The 16,885-nt window shown below is 31.5% G+C and overlaps 2 protein-coding genes across 2 annotated transcripts; both read left to right on the forward strand.

Annotated features, from left to right (window-relative positions):
* Window positions 1-662: 662 nt before the first annotated feature.
* LOC128014085 (uncharacterized) lies at window positions 663-8,292 on the forward strand. The gene is made up of 2 exons (XM_052597308.1): window positions 663-960; window positions 5,774-8,292. Exon 2 carries the CDS (start codon window positions 6,229-6,231, stop codon window positions 8,290-8,292), a length of 2,064 nt encoding a protein of 687 aa, XP_052453268.1. The 5' UTR covers window positions 663-960; window positions 5,774-6,228.
* LOC128013832 (uncharacterized) lies at window positions 8,089-16,653 on the forward strand. The gene has a single exon (XM_052597018.1). The coding sequence runs from the start codon at window positions 8,432-8,434 to the stop codon at window positions 14,141-14,143; it is 5,712 nt and encodes a 1,903-aa protein (XP_052452978.1). The 5' UTR covers window positions 8,089-8,431; the 3' UTR covers window positions 14,144-16,653.
* Window positions 16,654-16,885: the final 232 nt, after the last annotated feature.

The following is a 16,885-nucleotide window of genomic DNA, read 5'->3' on the forward strand; positions in this document are numbered from 1 at the left end:
TATAATGCAGTAATTGCAGTATGGTATATGTAATTGATTTGTATGAGGTATGTGTATCTTTTTATGTTAATATATTGTAAGATATAAATAAATAAATGTTTTTAAATAAGGATTTTGAGAAAATGATATTCTATGCATATAAGTTGTTTTAAAGTTATAAGATAAAATGGAGAAAAAAGGAAAATGACAAAGTGATATATCAAAAGGATAGTGTGAAATCATGTGACACAATTGGTCTGACACAGACAGAAGTAAACAAAAGAATGTTGATTGGGTTGGCAGACATTCCGTCTCTGTAAGGAGAGGTGATCTGTGTGATATATTAAAGAATGGTGTGAAATCACTGGTCTGACACAGACAGAAGTAAACAAAAGAATGTTGATTGGGTTGGCAGACATTCCGTCTCCGTAAGGAGAGGTGATCTGTGTGTGTGTGTGTAAAAAAATATAGGGGTGGTGATATGGCTGCATTGCATTTAATTGTACTGGTGTTAGTAGAGGTTGATGTTTTCTATAATGATTTTTATTGAAGGTTTCAATGTTGTTTCAACAGTGAATGAAGTTTTGTGTTGGAAGAAATATTGAATAGGTGTTTAATGTATGTGTTTTTATGTATGTACTTATTTAGATTAGTTACAGTAATTTTTAATTTGTGTAATGTAATGTTTTAATAGAATATTACATTATTATGTAATATATTTTTGTTGGTTTGAGAAATGTAGTTTCTGGAGGAGAGTATGCTAAATAATTAAGGGTGTTTCCCAATGTAAATATTTTTTGAACTTCTTTATTTGATTTGCTGTGCGAGTCAATGGGCAGGGTTTGGGGCATGAATGTATTTAGTGAGGTAATGCAGTGGAGGTGTGGTTACTGAAACTACAGTGTATTGGTCAGAATATTAACAACTGTATGTTAAAACTAAAGTCTTTGAAAATTCTTATTACTTGCAGCGATTGCAGAGGTAAGAGCTGATGTTTTTTCTTTTTTATCTGTGTATACCATTGAACCTAGGCAATGTATTATGATGCTATATGTTATCATTGTAAGTAGGATATATGGTATGGTAAATTTTGTTTTAAAGGTGTTATAGTGGTAGACTTTTGTTTGCATTTTCATAGCTGTGTAGATATGTAATTTAGAAAGTTTGATTTTGATATAAGTAAGATGTTGAATGTAATTATTAAATGATATCTGTATTTTTGTGAAATACATATTGTATAGATTAAAGTTGCAATGGAAAAGGAGATGGTAAAGCAGAAGGTTTAAATGGTGATATGTTAAAAATAAGGCAATTAATATATCTGAGCTATGTTACAAAATAAGGTAGAGTATATTTGTTTCTTGATTTGTAGTTTTTTTGAAACTGGTAATACTATTGTAAAAAAATTAATTAAGTGTGAATTACGTGTCGGGAGTTTATGACTTATTTTTGTATTATTAATTTTTTATTTAATGTTAGTAAATTGTATTTGTGGGTAGTACGCTTTGGGCTGTATATTTTAAGTTTAAGTTTTATTTTATGTGTTTTGAGTCAGAAAAACTTGTGGGTGTTAAATTTAAAACTATTTAGCATTTAAGAGAATTAGTTGTGTATGATGTTTTTATTGTTGTCATGTTGTGATGCAGAGTAGTTTATGTTTGTTTGTGTGGTTATAGGATGAATACAATAACTGAACTATTGCATATATATATATATATATATATATATATATATATATATATATATATATATATATATATATATATATATATATATATATATATATATGTGTGTGTGTTTTGTAAGAAGTCGTGCTCTTTAAGGTACCATGTATTTGATCCAAACAGCTGTATTATTACCAGAAATTATAGAAAGTAAATAGCCTATTGTAGTAAGTTTATTTAAAAATATTTTAATGTAATTTATTAATTTGATGTCAAAGGTACATTTTCAGGTTTCACTACAGTGTTTTTTAAATTATATAAATGTTTTTGGTACTATAAGCATTTTTATGTGTTTTTGTTGTGGAAAAGTACTAATATATTTAAATTAGCTCGGAAAGGGTTCAACCTTTTAAATGGTTGTATAATATGTATGTTTAAACTATTTTTTTTTTACGGATAGAGATGTGATTGATGAAAACATGTTGGACTGAAATAGTTGTTGTGTGGATGGATTTAATAGTATGATGAAGGGGATGTGGTTATTGAAAGAGTTGATTATCGTGGTTGGTGAGATTGGGGAATTTACAAGCATGTCACAGTTACAGCCAAAAATAAATAAATTAAACAAAATAAATAAATAACCATGTCAGTTGTGTTTGAGAATATTTTACATCTATTTGTTTTAAGACAATATTGCATGAATCATAGGAATACAATGGTTGAATATTTTGTGGTTAATACACCTAATTACATGTATTATGACTAATTATGACTATTTTAGTTGTCTGCAAATTAACTGTTTGTATTGGATGTATAGTTTTTTACTTTGTAGTGGTCAGTAGATGCTGTCTTTTGTGTTTTCAATGGAAAACATGTTTGAGGTTGCTTAGTATGAAGTTAGATGACAGTACTGTTTAAATATTTTGTGGTTAACATTGAAATGCAGAACAGAGTTTTTTGTTATGTTGTCAGTGAGTTCAAGAATGAAGGATACAGTTTATACTATGTTTAATGCTAAACTACTGAACAATTTTCAATGTACACAACTATGCAAAGGTTTGTGTTGGGTAATATGCATGTAAGGTTTCTAAAAGAAATCTCTAAGTCAGTAATGTTTCATGTATTTGGCCTGAAATACTGTAAAGAATTAATATTGTGTGATATGGTTACAATTGTCATTTCCAATTTTGCTTCTTTTATATTGTAACATGTTTTACTATATAGTGCAGTCATGTCTGCTAAAGCACAATATAACTTTTATTTCAGTTTTCTTGCTAATTGTGAGTTAAATATATACTGAGAATTATACAATGTTTTTTTAGGTAATAAATCTATTTATTTAGTTAAACTAAAAATATATGTCTAGAATGAAATTAATTTTTTGTTTAATTATTTAAAAAATAATTTTGCAAGTTTTCTATTTCTATGTGCATGCATATTTTTTCAATTTTTAATGCACTGATTCTAATATATAAGTTTTGTTATAGTAATGTTGATGGGTTCTATATGGATTTTTGTTGAATGTTTAATGTTGTTTTTAAGATAGTGAAAAAAAAATTTTGTTGGAGGAAGTTTTGTATATATCATGGTTTAATGTGTTGTTTCAGTGAGGTAAAGCTGTGGAGATGTGGTTATTGAAACAGCAGTCTATTGGTTTTAATATTGATGGCTTTGTGTTAAAAGGGAAGATTGTCATATTAAGTTTGCAGGAAATGCAGAGGTAATAGTCAATGTATTCTTTATGTGTTTATGCCATTGAATGTAGGCTATAAATTATGAGGCTATATGTATATTTTATGTAGGATATATATATATATATATATATATATATATATATATATATATATATATATATATATATATATATAGATAGATAGATAGATAGATAGATAGATAGTAACATGAAAGATGTTTTAATTGGTGTTTTGAGCATTGGTGGTTTAGTGTTTAATGAAGGAGTGTGGTTGTTAAATGTCCACTATTGTTTGATAAATTGGTAACACTTTATAATAACTGCACACTATTAATCATTTATTAAGCATTAGTAAACAGATAATTCATAATTTATAAAGCATTAATAGACAGTAATAATCAGTTTATAAATACATATATAAATGCTTTATTCTTGATTTAAAAGCATATCTATAATGTGTAATTTCATACTTTATTCATGATCAATTTATCATTTCTCAATTAAATATAGCATTATTTACAAACCAGTTATTTAGGAGTTGCCAGTGTTTCATAAGATCACAAGAAATGTAGTAAATTCAGGTAGTTATAAAGCATTTAGTAGTGGTCAGTTAACTATTTATGTGAGCTCATCTAAAGTGAGGACTAGTTATGCCTTGTAGAGAATTTATAAAGGATATTTAAAAGCTCAGTTATCTTCTAAACAAAAAAACAGAAACAAACACAACACAGTGATACAGAACATAGAAATATTAACAGCCTTTAAATCTCATTTGTAAAAGCTTTACAAGGCATAAATAGTCCTCACTTTAGATGAGCTCACAAAAATAGTTAACTAACAACTACATATGTTTTATAACTACCTGAATTAACCCTGAATTTCAGTAGAAATACATGTTAATAAACCATTTATTAACACTATAAGTAACTATTACTATATGTCTGAATAAAAAGATGTATGAATGCACATTCAAATAGTTTATTAATCATTTACTTACAATTTCAAACTTACAATTTGAACCACTGACAACTACTTAATAACTGGTGTGTAAATAATGCTATACTTAATTTAGAAATGATAAATTGATCATTAATAAAGTATGAAAAAAACAATTATTAAATACATTATAGATATGCTTTTAAATCAGGTATAAAGCATTTATATCTGTATTTATAAACTGCTTATAAATGTCTATTAATGATTTATAAATGATTAATTAACTGTTTCCTAATGCTTAACTAATGATTAATAGCATGCAGTTATTATACAGTGTTACCGATAAATTAGATGAGTGTGCAAGCAGGTCACAGTTACAGCAAATAAATAAACATTGTTTAATATTTTGCCAAAGCTGAATTTATTTGTGGTAAATATACTTAAATACATTTACAGTACATGACTAATTTTGTTGTATGATCTTTAATTGTATGTTCTGGATGTATATTTTCTAGTTCACAATGTTTAGTACTTAATGTCTTGTGTTTTAAATTGAAAAATAATGTTTGAAGTTGGTTAGTATGAAGATAATGGACAGTACAGTTTAAATGTTTTGTGGTTAACACTGAGAGCAGAGTTTATTGTTATTTTGTCAGTGAGTTTATGATTACATTTTATACTATACGTTTAATGCTAGTATTGAAAGTTTTTTCAATATACAGAATTATGCAAAGGTTTGTGTTGTGTAAGATGATAAAAGATTTGTACAAGTAATCTCTTAAGCTCAGTAATGTTGCTTTAATTTGACCTGAAATACAGTAATAATATAGTGTAATATGATTTTACTTTTTATATTATAATATATATTTTACATATAATGCTGTTATATCTTGGAGTGTAAAGCATACGTTTTATTTCCTTCTACTTGAAAATTGTGACTTAAATATACTTATAATTACACAATATTTTTGAGGTAATATAATTTATTATTTAAACTGTTTATTGGGTTCAACTAAAAATCGTATTTGTTTGTTAATTTGCTATTTCTATGTGCATGATATTTAAGGCCAAAGTATACTTGTTTGTGTGTGTGTGTGTGTGTATGCTAGTAAATGTGTACAGTTGAACACCCAGCCTTTCAAACTATACTCCATTTGATATTGTATGCAAAGAGAGCTTCATCTGTGTCCAGTTAAGTTATGGTTGATCAACTGTTTTTTTTACTTTTATAAACCAAAGCTGAGCTACCTCATACCCTTTTGCTCAGACTGACAAGCACGCATGGTAACAAAAATAGAGTGGTGCATTTACAGTACGCTTACACTGTTCTGATGATACAAATCACACACACTGTGCGCTGTTGATCGTGGACAGGTTAAAATTGAAGCATACTTTGGCCTTTACAATGTATAAAAATTATAATGTATGTCTAATGGTTAATATTATTGTAAGTTGCTGATGTTTTGATGATAGTAATGTGATTTTATTTTTTTGTTTTTAGATGCCTAAGCTGAAGAGATTTAGAATGCGGCGTGAGCCATTCAACAACAAAAGTAAGGCAGATGTTTCTAATTCTGTTGCTTGTGTTTGTCCAGACGTGGTGGGCATTGTAGCAGCCAATGAGGTTAGACTGAAGTCTGCAGAGGTGACTGAGGAGTTTGTGGGAGTAGCTTGCAGTGTAGTGTCAGTTGTTAAGCACAAGATACATAATGTGTGTACTTGGAAAAAATCTGACATTCAGGACATACGTAGTGAGGGAAGTAAACTGGTCAATGACATGACTAGCTGTAAAAAAAAACACAGAGTTATGAAGACTGTCGATTTTCTCAATGGTTTGGTGGGCAACATGACATTTTCAGTAAAACATGCAAAGTAACAATAGAACGATTACTGAATGGAGGAAAAAATGACTTGTATGAGAAATTACAGGAGATTTTGTTTAGTCATGAATCTTGTATGGTCAACATAAAAGGAGATACGTGTGCTATTGTGAGACATAATGATTTCTATGTTGTTGTTGACTGTAATGTGCGAAATGCATGTGGTTTGGGATCAGACATTGGAACTGCAGTTGTTGTTTTCAACACAAATTGGCAAGACCTATTTTTGCACATTGATAATTTAATGACAAGTCTGAATGCAGAAAACTTTAGTATATGTGGCATCAATGTCAACTTATCATCATCAGAAATGCCACAAGTTGTTTACAATGATACTGTTGGAGAAAACAGAGAATGTACAGCAAATGAGACAGAAGAAATGTCAGCATCTACATTAAATCAAAGAGAAGGTGTTAGCATCCGTGGATCATTTCATCAGGGTGACCATAAGTTCAAGTGGCCAGGGAAACAGTGTGTAGCGATTAGTTTGGCTGCTATAGCGATGCACAGTGTGCTTAGTGTGTTCTCATGGGAAAGTAAAGATCTAGATAATGTTGTAAATACTGGCGATAGCTTGTATTCTAGTTTGCGTCAAAGGGGTTTAATCAGTGATCCAACAAAGAAAAAGTTGCTGTGTATACAAGATCTTCCTAAGGAATATGTGTTTGGTACAAATGCATTCAAATTTAAATATGCTGATTTTGTTTCTGGACATGTAGATGTGGTTGATGGAGATTTTATTAGATCTGGTGCATGTGTGACATTAGCTGATGGTTTGCAAACAATGTTTGAAAAATATGACACATGCTTTTTTACCTTAAATGGCAGTACTATTGCCATTATTAAAGAAAATAGTAGGTTTGCTGTGGTTGATTCTCATGCACGTAGCAGTGCTGGGATGGTTGATGGTAATGGATTTAGTGTGGTTGTATATTACAATTCACTTAGTTGTGTTTTGAAGCACATAGAAAATTTGTCTGCATTTACTCGAAGAAACCTGAAGATTTTTGAATTAAGTGGGGTCTGTGTAGTACTTAAAAGCCAAGAAAACTCTGCTAGTCACACAGAAAACATAAATGATGAAAGTGAAAAAACGACCCGCAGGGGTAAAAAAAGAATGCATGATTGTATAAATGTGAATGTGGAAGAAGAGAAAGAAATTGTGGTTACTAAGAAGCCAAAACAATTATTAAAGGAGAGCACTAAAGTACTTGAAACAATTTCCAAAATTGATGCAAATTCAGATGATGTAATTTGTTTGGGCAATGAGACAAATAGTATTTTTAATTTCAATCCACTGTGTACTGAAGTAAAGCAAAAACTAAGTAGTAAACTTAATATAGAGTTTAATAGTGAAAATTTAGTTTTTCCAAGAAACAACAGAAAAATTGGCCATCCTTGTAAAACAGTTAGTATTTTAGGGGATGGAAACTGTTTTTTTAGGGCAGTTGCACAAGTAATATGTGGTACGCAAAAATCTCATCGGGCAGTCAGACTTGCAATTGTGAAACATATGGAATTGCACAGTGTGCAATATAAGAATCTTTTAAGATGTCAGTATGTATCTATGGAAGATTATTTATCTAAATCCAAAATGAGGTTTGTAGGATCATGGGCCACAGAATTGGAGATTCAAGCGATGGCTAATTATTTGGGAGTGGATATTTATACATATCATAATGAAAAATGGTTACAGTACAGTTGTATGCATGAAAGAATGTGCAATCAAGGTATATATCTACAGCACTGTAATGAGAATCATTATGAAGTTGTTATATGTGTGAAACAACCTAATAGCCAGATGTGTTATATGTTGTGTCAGAATGAAGAATGCGATGTTGGAAAACACATTTGTACGAGACAGCGAGTAAAAATTCAAAGTGAAATTTCTGTGAATCATGAGGAACAAAATCCTGTTACTGGAGATATGAAGAATGATGCATCTGCTAATAAGAGGAAATACTTGAAAAGGTATTTTTCATTAAAAAGAGTAAAGAACAAAATTAAAGACCAAACTAAGCAACCTGTTTTGGAGAAGTATCATTGCAATGCAGAGTTTCAGAATCATGTGAAAAATCTCAATAGGAAAAGATATCACAGCAATCCTTTTATATATAGAGTCATTAAAACAGGCAAGTAAGATCAAATATGCTGAAAACCAGCAACATAAGTGTAAAGTCAATGAGTACAATCGAGTGAAGTATAAAAAGAATGAGCAATATAGGAATAAAATTAATGAGTACAACAGGGTGAAGTACTTTGAGAATGATCAATATAACATGAGAGTGAGGAAATACAGTAAGATAAAATACCAGAACAATGTTCAATTTAAAAACAGAGTGAAAACATTCAGTAGGGTGAAATACAATGTCAATGAAGAATTTAAAAACAGAGTGAAGACATTTAGTAGGGTGAAATACCATGCCAATGAGGGATTTAAAAATAGAATGAAAACATTCAGTAGGGTGAAATACCATGCCGATGAAGACTTTAAAAACAGAGTGAAGAAATTTAGTAGGGTGAAATACCATGCCAATGAAGACTTTAAAAACAGAGTGAAAACATTCAGTAAGGTGAAATACCATGCCAATGAAGACTTTAAAAACAGAGTGATGACATTCAGTAAGGTGAAATACCATGGCAATGACCAGCATAGAAACACTGTCAAGCAGCGCAGTAACTTAAAATATCGTAATAGTGCAACACATAAAGAAAATGTAAAAAGAATTAACAAGATGAAAAGAGAACAATTAAAACAAAATCAACAGGTTTGTGATTTTGTCAGAAAGAATTTTGTAGATAAAGTTAGTTCTGGGCCAGAATTTGTTTGTTGTGTTTGCCACCGGCTGTTATTTAAACAGCAAGTATTATGCTGTAAAACAGAAAATTATAACACAAATTCAGCAGTGGCACTGATGGCAAAAAAATGTATTACAAAACATTTTTTGCATAAGTGTGCTGAAAATTGTGTTATTCCCTGTGAACTGGCAGGTTCATGTAAAGGCAAGCTTTGGATTTGCTTCACTTGTCATTCTAAAGTAAAAAAAGGAGAAATGCCAGCTGAAAGTGCTGTTAACAATTTAGAATTGAAACCTATACCTGAAGAACTATGTTGTCTCAATAATTTAGAGCAACATTTGATAGCTTTGCATATCCCATTCATGAAAATGTTAGCTTTACCAAAAGGTGGGCAAAATGGAGTGCACGGTCCTATTAGTTGTGTCGCAGCTAATATTAAACAAACAACAAATGTTTTGCCTAGAACAGAAAATGAAGGGTCTTTAATATGTGTAAAGTTAAAGCGGAAGTTGACATATAAAGGTCATTATAAGTATCAGTATGTGGACACAACGAATATTAAAGAGGCACTGTGTTGCTTAAAAAAAATCAACAAATACTATTCAGATATTGTTTTTAATGATAATTGGTTAAATGAGTTTATTAGACAAGATGATGATGACAATACAAACAACATGGAGGAGACTGAACTGGAAAACATAAATGTTGATGAGGAGTTACACGATAGGCAACAGCACTGTGTGTTTATGGACACGTGTCTGCAACCTGTAGATATTGGGCAAGAAGTACTTGATCAGTATTTTGATGGTATCTTGAGCCTGGCTCCTGCTGAAGGGAATAATCCAGTGAAAATGCTTGCAGATGAGACAAATGAAGCTAAATGTTTTCCTGTTTTGTTTCCTAATGGTACTTCAACTTATTGTGATAAAAGAGGACAGAAAATAACATTGTCTCGATATTTTAATAATCGAATTTTGCATGCAGATGGTAGATTTGCACAAAATATTGAATACATTTTTTATGCACAGTATCTATCAGAAATACAACAGGTACTGTCTAATGTATCTATTGCTTTAAGAAAAGGCCATGGATGTAGTAAGTCCATACCAAGTGAAATGTTTAAAGATACTGAGTCCTTGAGACAAGTGCTTAATTTTGATGAAGGCTATAGATTTTTGAAGCCCATCCGTGGCACTCCGGCATTTTGGCAAGGTGTGCAAAAAGATTTGTTTGCCATGGTCAGGCAATTGGGCATTCCCACCTGGTTTTGCTCATTCTCATCTGCTGATATGAGATGGACAAATCTAATGTCAAGTATTTTAAAACACGAAGGCAGAAAAAAATCATTAGAACAATTAGAATGGGATGAAAAATGCGAACTTTTGCGCCGTAATCCTGTAACAGCAGCACGCATGTTTGATTTTAGGTGGCATTGTTTTTTAAAAGAGGTGCTTATGTCTCCTGTTCAGCCCATAGGGGAAATTGTGGACTACTTTTATAGGGTGGAATTTCAGCAACGTGGTTCTCCCCATGTCCACTGTTTGTTCTGGATAAAAAATGCTCCACAAATAGATAAGAATTCTGATGAAGAAGTTGTCAAATTTATAGATAAATATGTTACATGTGAGGTGCCCTGTGAAGATGAAGAATTGCAGAGCGTTGTTACATCCGTGCAGTGTCACAGTAAACGTCATTCCAAAACGTGTAAAAAGAAAAACACAGTTTGTCGTTTTAATTTTCCCAAACCACCATCTATGAAAACATTTATTTGTCGCAGAAAATTAGAAGATGAGAAAAACTTGTCCAACAAAGGTGATAGTCAAAGTGAAAGTATAAGTACAAATGTAAATGATAACACACAGGTAGAATATGCTCGAAACATAATGACTGCAGTTAAGAAAGCTGTTTCAGAAGAGCAGTTCAGTTCTTTAGAAACTTTGTTTCATAGTGTTGGAATAAATCAGGAATTATTTGAAATGGCATATAAATGCATTAATAACAGCACACACATCGTCTTGAAACGACAATTGCATGAAGTATGGGTAAATCAGTATAACAAATTTAGCCTTAAGTGTTGGAATGCTAATATGGATATTCAGTATGTAACAGATGCTTATGCTTGCATAGTTTATATAATTTCATATATTTCAAAGTCAGAACGTGAAATGGGTTTATTGTTAGCTAATGCTCAGCGAGAATCAGCAACTCAGGGTAATTTAGACGCAAGACAAGCTTTGAGGAAACTAGGAAGTGTGTACTTACATAATCGTGAAGTTAGTGCACAAGAAGCAGTTTATAGGTTAACAAACATGCATTTAAAAGAGTGTTCGAGACATGTCCAGTTCATTCCTACAGGTGAAGATACTGTACGAATGAGTTTGCCTCTGAGTGTAATACAAAACAAGTTGCAATCTCAGAATCTGGAAAGTGAAGAGATGTGGATGACAAGTTTTGTTGATCGCTATAAACATAGGCCAAATCAAAGCATTTTTGAAGATATGTGTTTGGCCACATTTGCGTCTGAATATCGCGTTGTATACAAAGGTCAATCTTGCGCTAATAAAATTAGGTTGGAAAAGAATTTTGGTTTTATAGTAAAAAGAACTCGTACTCAGCCTGCTGTTGTGCGTTTTGCTCGATTTTCAATAACAAAGAATCCTGAAAATTTTTATCTCAGTGTATTACAATTGTTTCTTCCTTATCGTATAGATAATCAGTTAAAACCAGACCAGTATTGTAATTATGAACAATTTTATAAAGAAGGGAATGTTCGTTTTAGTGATGGGTCTGTTCACCTGGTTAAAAATATAGTGGACACAAATAGAGCACTTTTTGAAAAGGATGCAGATGTCTTAGATAATGCACAAACTGCTGTTGATAATGAAGGAATATTAGAAGATGCATGGTGTTCACTTTGTCCTGAACAGCAATTAGAACGTATGGAATGTATACAGCTTAGACGTGATACTGACCAGCAAGGTGAAGAATATGAAAGTTGTATACCAGATTTAGTAAATGATGATGGGCCTGTGTCTCAAATTGAGAAAAAGGACTATAGTCTGAGTCGCTCAGATGGGTTGAGCTTAATTCGCTCTTTAAACAAAACCCAGATATCTGTTTTCTATAAAATTAGACAATGGTGTTTAAGTAAAATCAGAGGTGAAAACCCTAAACCTTTTCATGTTTTCATTACCGGTGGAGCAGGAACTGGCAAAAGCCATTTAATTAAAGCAATACAATATGAAGCGACAAGATTATTGTCTCAAATTACTTTGTACCCAGATGACGTGTCTGTTGTATTAACAGCTCCAACTGGAATTGCTGCTTTCCAGTTAATGGCTTCTACTATACATCATACGTTTTCCATTGGCACAGATGTGAAGTTGCCATACACTCCTTTGGGAGAAGAGAAATTTAATTCTTTGCGAGCAAAATTCCATGGACTTCAGATTTTAATTATAGATGAGATCTCAATGGTAGATCATAAACTGTTGTCATACATTCATGGAAGATTACGTCAAATTAAACAAACTGGAGACTTCTCTCCCTTTGGCAATGTTTGTGTTATAGCAGTTGGGGATTTTTTCCAATTGCCACCCGTTAAGGGTAAACCATTATATACGGAAGTGCCAGGACTCGGACTGTGGTCTAATTGTTTTACTGTTGTTGAGTTAACCCAAGTAGTAAGGCAAAAAGACAGCAAATTTGCTGAATTATTAAACCGTTTAAGGAAACGAAGTAAAAAGTCTCCACTGAGCAATGAAGATTTGGAGATGTTAAGAAAATGTGACACAGGTGAGGATGATTTTACTCCTTTACACATTTTTGCTACAAACGATGAAGTACATGAGCACAACCTAAAGCAGTTAATTAATATCTGCTCAGAGGTTGAAACCATAGAGGCTGAAGATTTTGCCCGTAGTAAGAAGACTGGCAAAGTAGAGTTAATTGCTGGTCATCATATAAAGGTTTACAATACGTGCTTGCCAGCAAACCTGCTTTTAGGCATACATGCACGTGTCATGTTGATTAAAAATATTGATGTAAATGATGGCTTAGTTAATGGCGTTTGTGGCACAGTAACACACATTGTGCGTACTAATAAAAATAAGTTACCCGAAACTGTGTACATCCATTTTGATGATAGTCATGTGGGATTTAAAAGACGTAAAAAATGTTTGGCTGAGCCAGCAAAATCCTTTAACTCAACTCCTATTCATGTAGAAGAGGAAAATGCATGCAGGAACGGCGGTATTCGGCGACAGTTTCCTTTGAAATTGGCTTGGGCATGCACAGTCCATAAAGTACAGGGTTTAACTGTGGATTGTGCTGTTGTTAGCTTAAAAAAAGTTTTTGCAGCTGGCCAGGCTTATGTAGCACTGAGTCGAGTAAGAAATTTGTCTGGCTTGACTATTAAAGACTTTAATGAAAAAAGTATTTATTGTAATGAGAAAATTTTTGAAGCTGTACAAGAAATGCCATGTTTTGACATACATAATGAGTTATATTTGACAGCACAACACAGCTCTTTTTCACTGTTTATGTTGAATGTACAGAGTTTGAGCTGTCATAAACAAGATCTGAATGTTTGTGTTCAACAGTTAAGACCATCATGTATTGCTTTAACTGAAACATGGCTGCCTGAATCCTATCCTGAAAATGTGCAATTGGAAAACTACACATTTGTGGGTCTTTCTCGTTGTGCAGCATACACAAGCAATTGTCCCCCGTTCAAGGATTTGAAAGCACAACAACATGGTGGAGTTGGACTATATATAGCATACGGTGTAGCAAATACTACTGTAACATTTCCAAATCTTAATTTGGAATGCTTGTTAACACACTTCACTGAAAAGGACATATTGGTTGGTGTTATTTACAGGCCTTCAACATACCCTTTGTCTGTTTTTAAACAAAACATAGACAAGTTGATTAATTTGGTATCAACAATTTGCAATAAAGTTGTGCTTGTAGGTGATTTTAATAATGATGCATTAAAGTCCCAATCCCTCTGCACTTTCATGGCAAACAAGGGATATATTCAACATGTTAAAGAACCAACAACTGAGAAAGGAACCTTAATTGACCACGTGTATGTAAAAAACATTGACATTTTTTCAATTAACACAAGTGTTGTGCCTGTTTACTTTAGCACACATGAAGGTGTTTTTTGTTCCTTTGAAGACACTTAACTTAGTGACAGCTTATGAGTTAAATGACAATTTAAACCTGTTGTTTTAATCTTTTAATCTTTAATTACTTTTGATTAAGTCATGATTTGAATAAATAGACTTCTGGTTAATGATAAAAGAAACAAATTCCATGATGAAACAGGTTTTAAGCTACTATCAGCTTAAAGTATCAGATGGTATATATATATTTATATAGTAAGTAAAAATAGTGTTTTGTTCATTGGATTATAAATATCCAGATTACTGCAGAGAACATTGCTAAATTGTTATTTTATTGTTATGTAATCTTCTTTATTGGATAAATGAATTTCTGGTACAAGGACCATGATGAAGGAGCTTATCTCTTATCTTCTGGATCCTTGGTAAGCTGGTATTGAATATTTTGTTGTATTTTAAGTGTACATATTACTGTACATATTATCACCCACCCTCCAAAAAATAATAAGAGTTACAAATAATAAATAAATCAGTGTTTTGTTCATTTTATTTTAAATATCCACATTACTACATAAGACCATTACTTGGTTGCCAGTTAATTATTATGTGCTCCTCTTTATCGATTAACTTAAGTTCTGTTTGCTTGGTGAAAGAAAAAAGGACCATGATGAAAGAGCTTATCTCTTATCTTCTGGATCCTTGGTAAGCCAGTATCAGAACTTAGTTGTATTTTAGGTGTCCATATTACTGTATGAAAACATTAGTAATACAAAAATCCCACTCAAAAAATAAATTAATAATAATAATAATTGTGTTTTTGTCCACTGTACTATAAATTTCCACATTACTGCATGAGAACATTACTCGGTTGCTATTTCATTCTTATGTGCTCTTCTTTATCGATTAACTTAAGTTCTTGTTGCTTGGTGAAAGAAAAAAGGACCATGATGAAAGAGCTTATCTCTTATCTTCTGGATCCTTGGTAAGCCAGTATCAGAACTTTGTTGTAATTTAGGTGTCCATATTACTGTATGAAAACATTACTAGTATAAAAATCCCACTCCAAAAAATAAAAAAATAATTGTGTTTTTGCCCACTGTACTATAAATTTCCACATTACTGCATGAGAACATTACTGGGTTGCTATTTCATTCTTATGTGCTCTTCTTTATTAATTAACTTAAGTTCTTGTTGCTTGGTGAAAGAAAAAAGGACCATGATGAAAGAGCTTATCTCTTATCTTCTGGATCCTTGGTAAGCCAGTATCAGAACTTTGTTGTAATTTAGGTGTCCATATTACTGTATGAAAACATTACTAGTATAAAAATCCCACTCCAAAAAATAAAAAAATAATTGTGTTTTTGCCCACTGTACTATAAATTTCCACATTACTGCATGAGAACATTACTGGGTTGCTATTTCATTCTTATGTGCTCTTCTTTATTAATTAACTTAAGTTCTTGTTGCTTGGTGAAAGAAAAAAGGACCATGATGAAAGAGCTTATCTCTTATCTTCTGGATCCTTGGTAAGCCAGTATCAGAACTTTGTTGTAATTTAGGTGTCCATATTACTGTATGAAAACATTACTAGTATAAAAATCCCACTCCAAAAAATAAAAAAATAATTGTGTTTTTGCCCACTGTACTATAAATTTCCACATTACTGCATGAGAACATTACTGGGTTGCTATTTCATTCTTATGTGCTCTTCTTTATTGATTAACTTAAGTTCTGGTTGCTTGGTGAAAGAAAAAAGGACCATGATGAAAGAGCTTATCTCTTATCTTCTGGATCCTTGGTAAGCCAGTATCAGAACTTAGTTGTATTTTAGGTGTCCATATTACTGTATGAAAACATTACTAGTATAAAAATCCCACTCCAAAAAAAAATTTAACTTTACATATATATACATACATGAAAACCACTATAATTTTGTAATCATGTTAGATCAACCACAAAAAAGGTTTTATTTTTCTTGCATTGCAACAGCATATGTTAAAGGTTAATACACATATGTAAAAAATAAAATAAGTAATACTTGGTAAGCAACAATTGCAGGTGTAAATAGTTTAATATATTGTATGAAACCAACTTTTTATAATTAAATATATATGCATTTGAATAAAGTCAATGCATTATTGTGAAAAGGTAATATGGTTATTGTGATTCTTAAGTCTAAAAGGCTGTAATTAAATACATATTAATGCAAATGTACATATAGCTTGCCAGCCACGTCTGATGTTGGTTTGGTCCACACATGCTTGCATATTTATTTATTTATGAAATAAGGAGAAATTGTTTCTTTTTTTTTCCGTCTTTAAAAGGATTATATAGCAGCATATCTAATAGCAATGTAAAAAAAAAAAAAAAAAAAAAAAAAAAAACATTTATAAATGAACATGCTGTTGCTAATGCAAGTTTTTGCTTTCCTTTTAATTTAAATAATAACAAAAAGCAAAAATATACTGGTAATGGTACTCCAGGTTATCCACCTGGATGGGGTTCAAGTCCCTGCAGTGTACTTGCTTGTTATTATTATTACTTTTACAAAATCTAATTTAACACACTACTAAATGCTACTAAAACACCATGACATGTAGCAGTTATGTATAACCACTGCACATTGAGCATGTCTTATTTCTTTCTGTTAAATGAGTCAATATTTTTTCCTTAAAATTGTGTATATTTTCCAATTTCAGGATGATGTAGAATATTTACTTCTGAATTACTTTCATTACTACACAGGATAAATAAAAAAAAAGTTGCTGTATTCTATGCAGGACTACTTTATCTAAGCCATACATT

The sequence above is a fragment of the Carassius gibelio genome, chromosome B25 (assembly GCF_023724105.1).
Source record: "Carassius gibelio isolate Cgi1373 ecotype wild population from Czech Republic chromosome B25, carGib1.2-hapl.c, whole genome shotgun sequence".
NCBI classification, from domain to species: Eukaryota; Metazoa; Chordata; class Actinopteri; order Cypriniformes; family Cyprinidae; genus Carassius; species Carassius gibelio.

Bases quoted from the DNA above. Each gene is read 5' to 3' on its own strand.
- LOC128013832 (XM_052597018.1), top strand. From the start codon at position 8,432: ATGAGAGTGAGGAAATACAGTAAGATAAAATACCAGAACAATGTTCAA.
- LOC128014085 (XM_052597308.1), top strand. From the start codon at position 6,229: ATGGTCAACATAAAAGGAGATACGTGTGCTATTGTGAGACATAATGAT.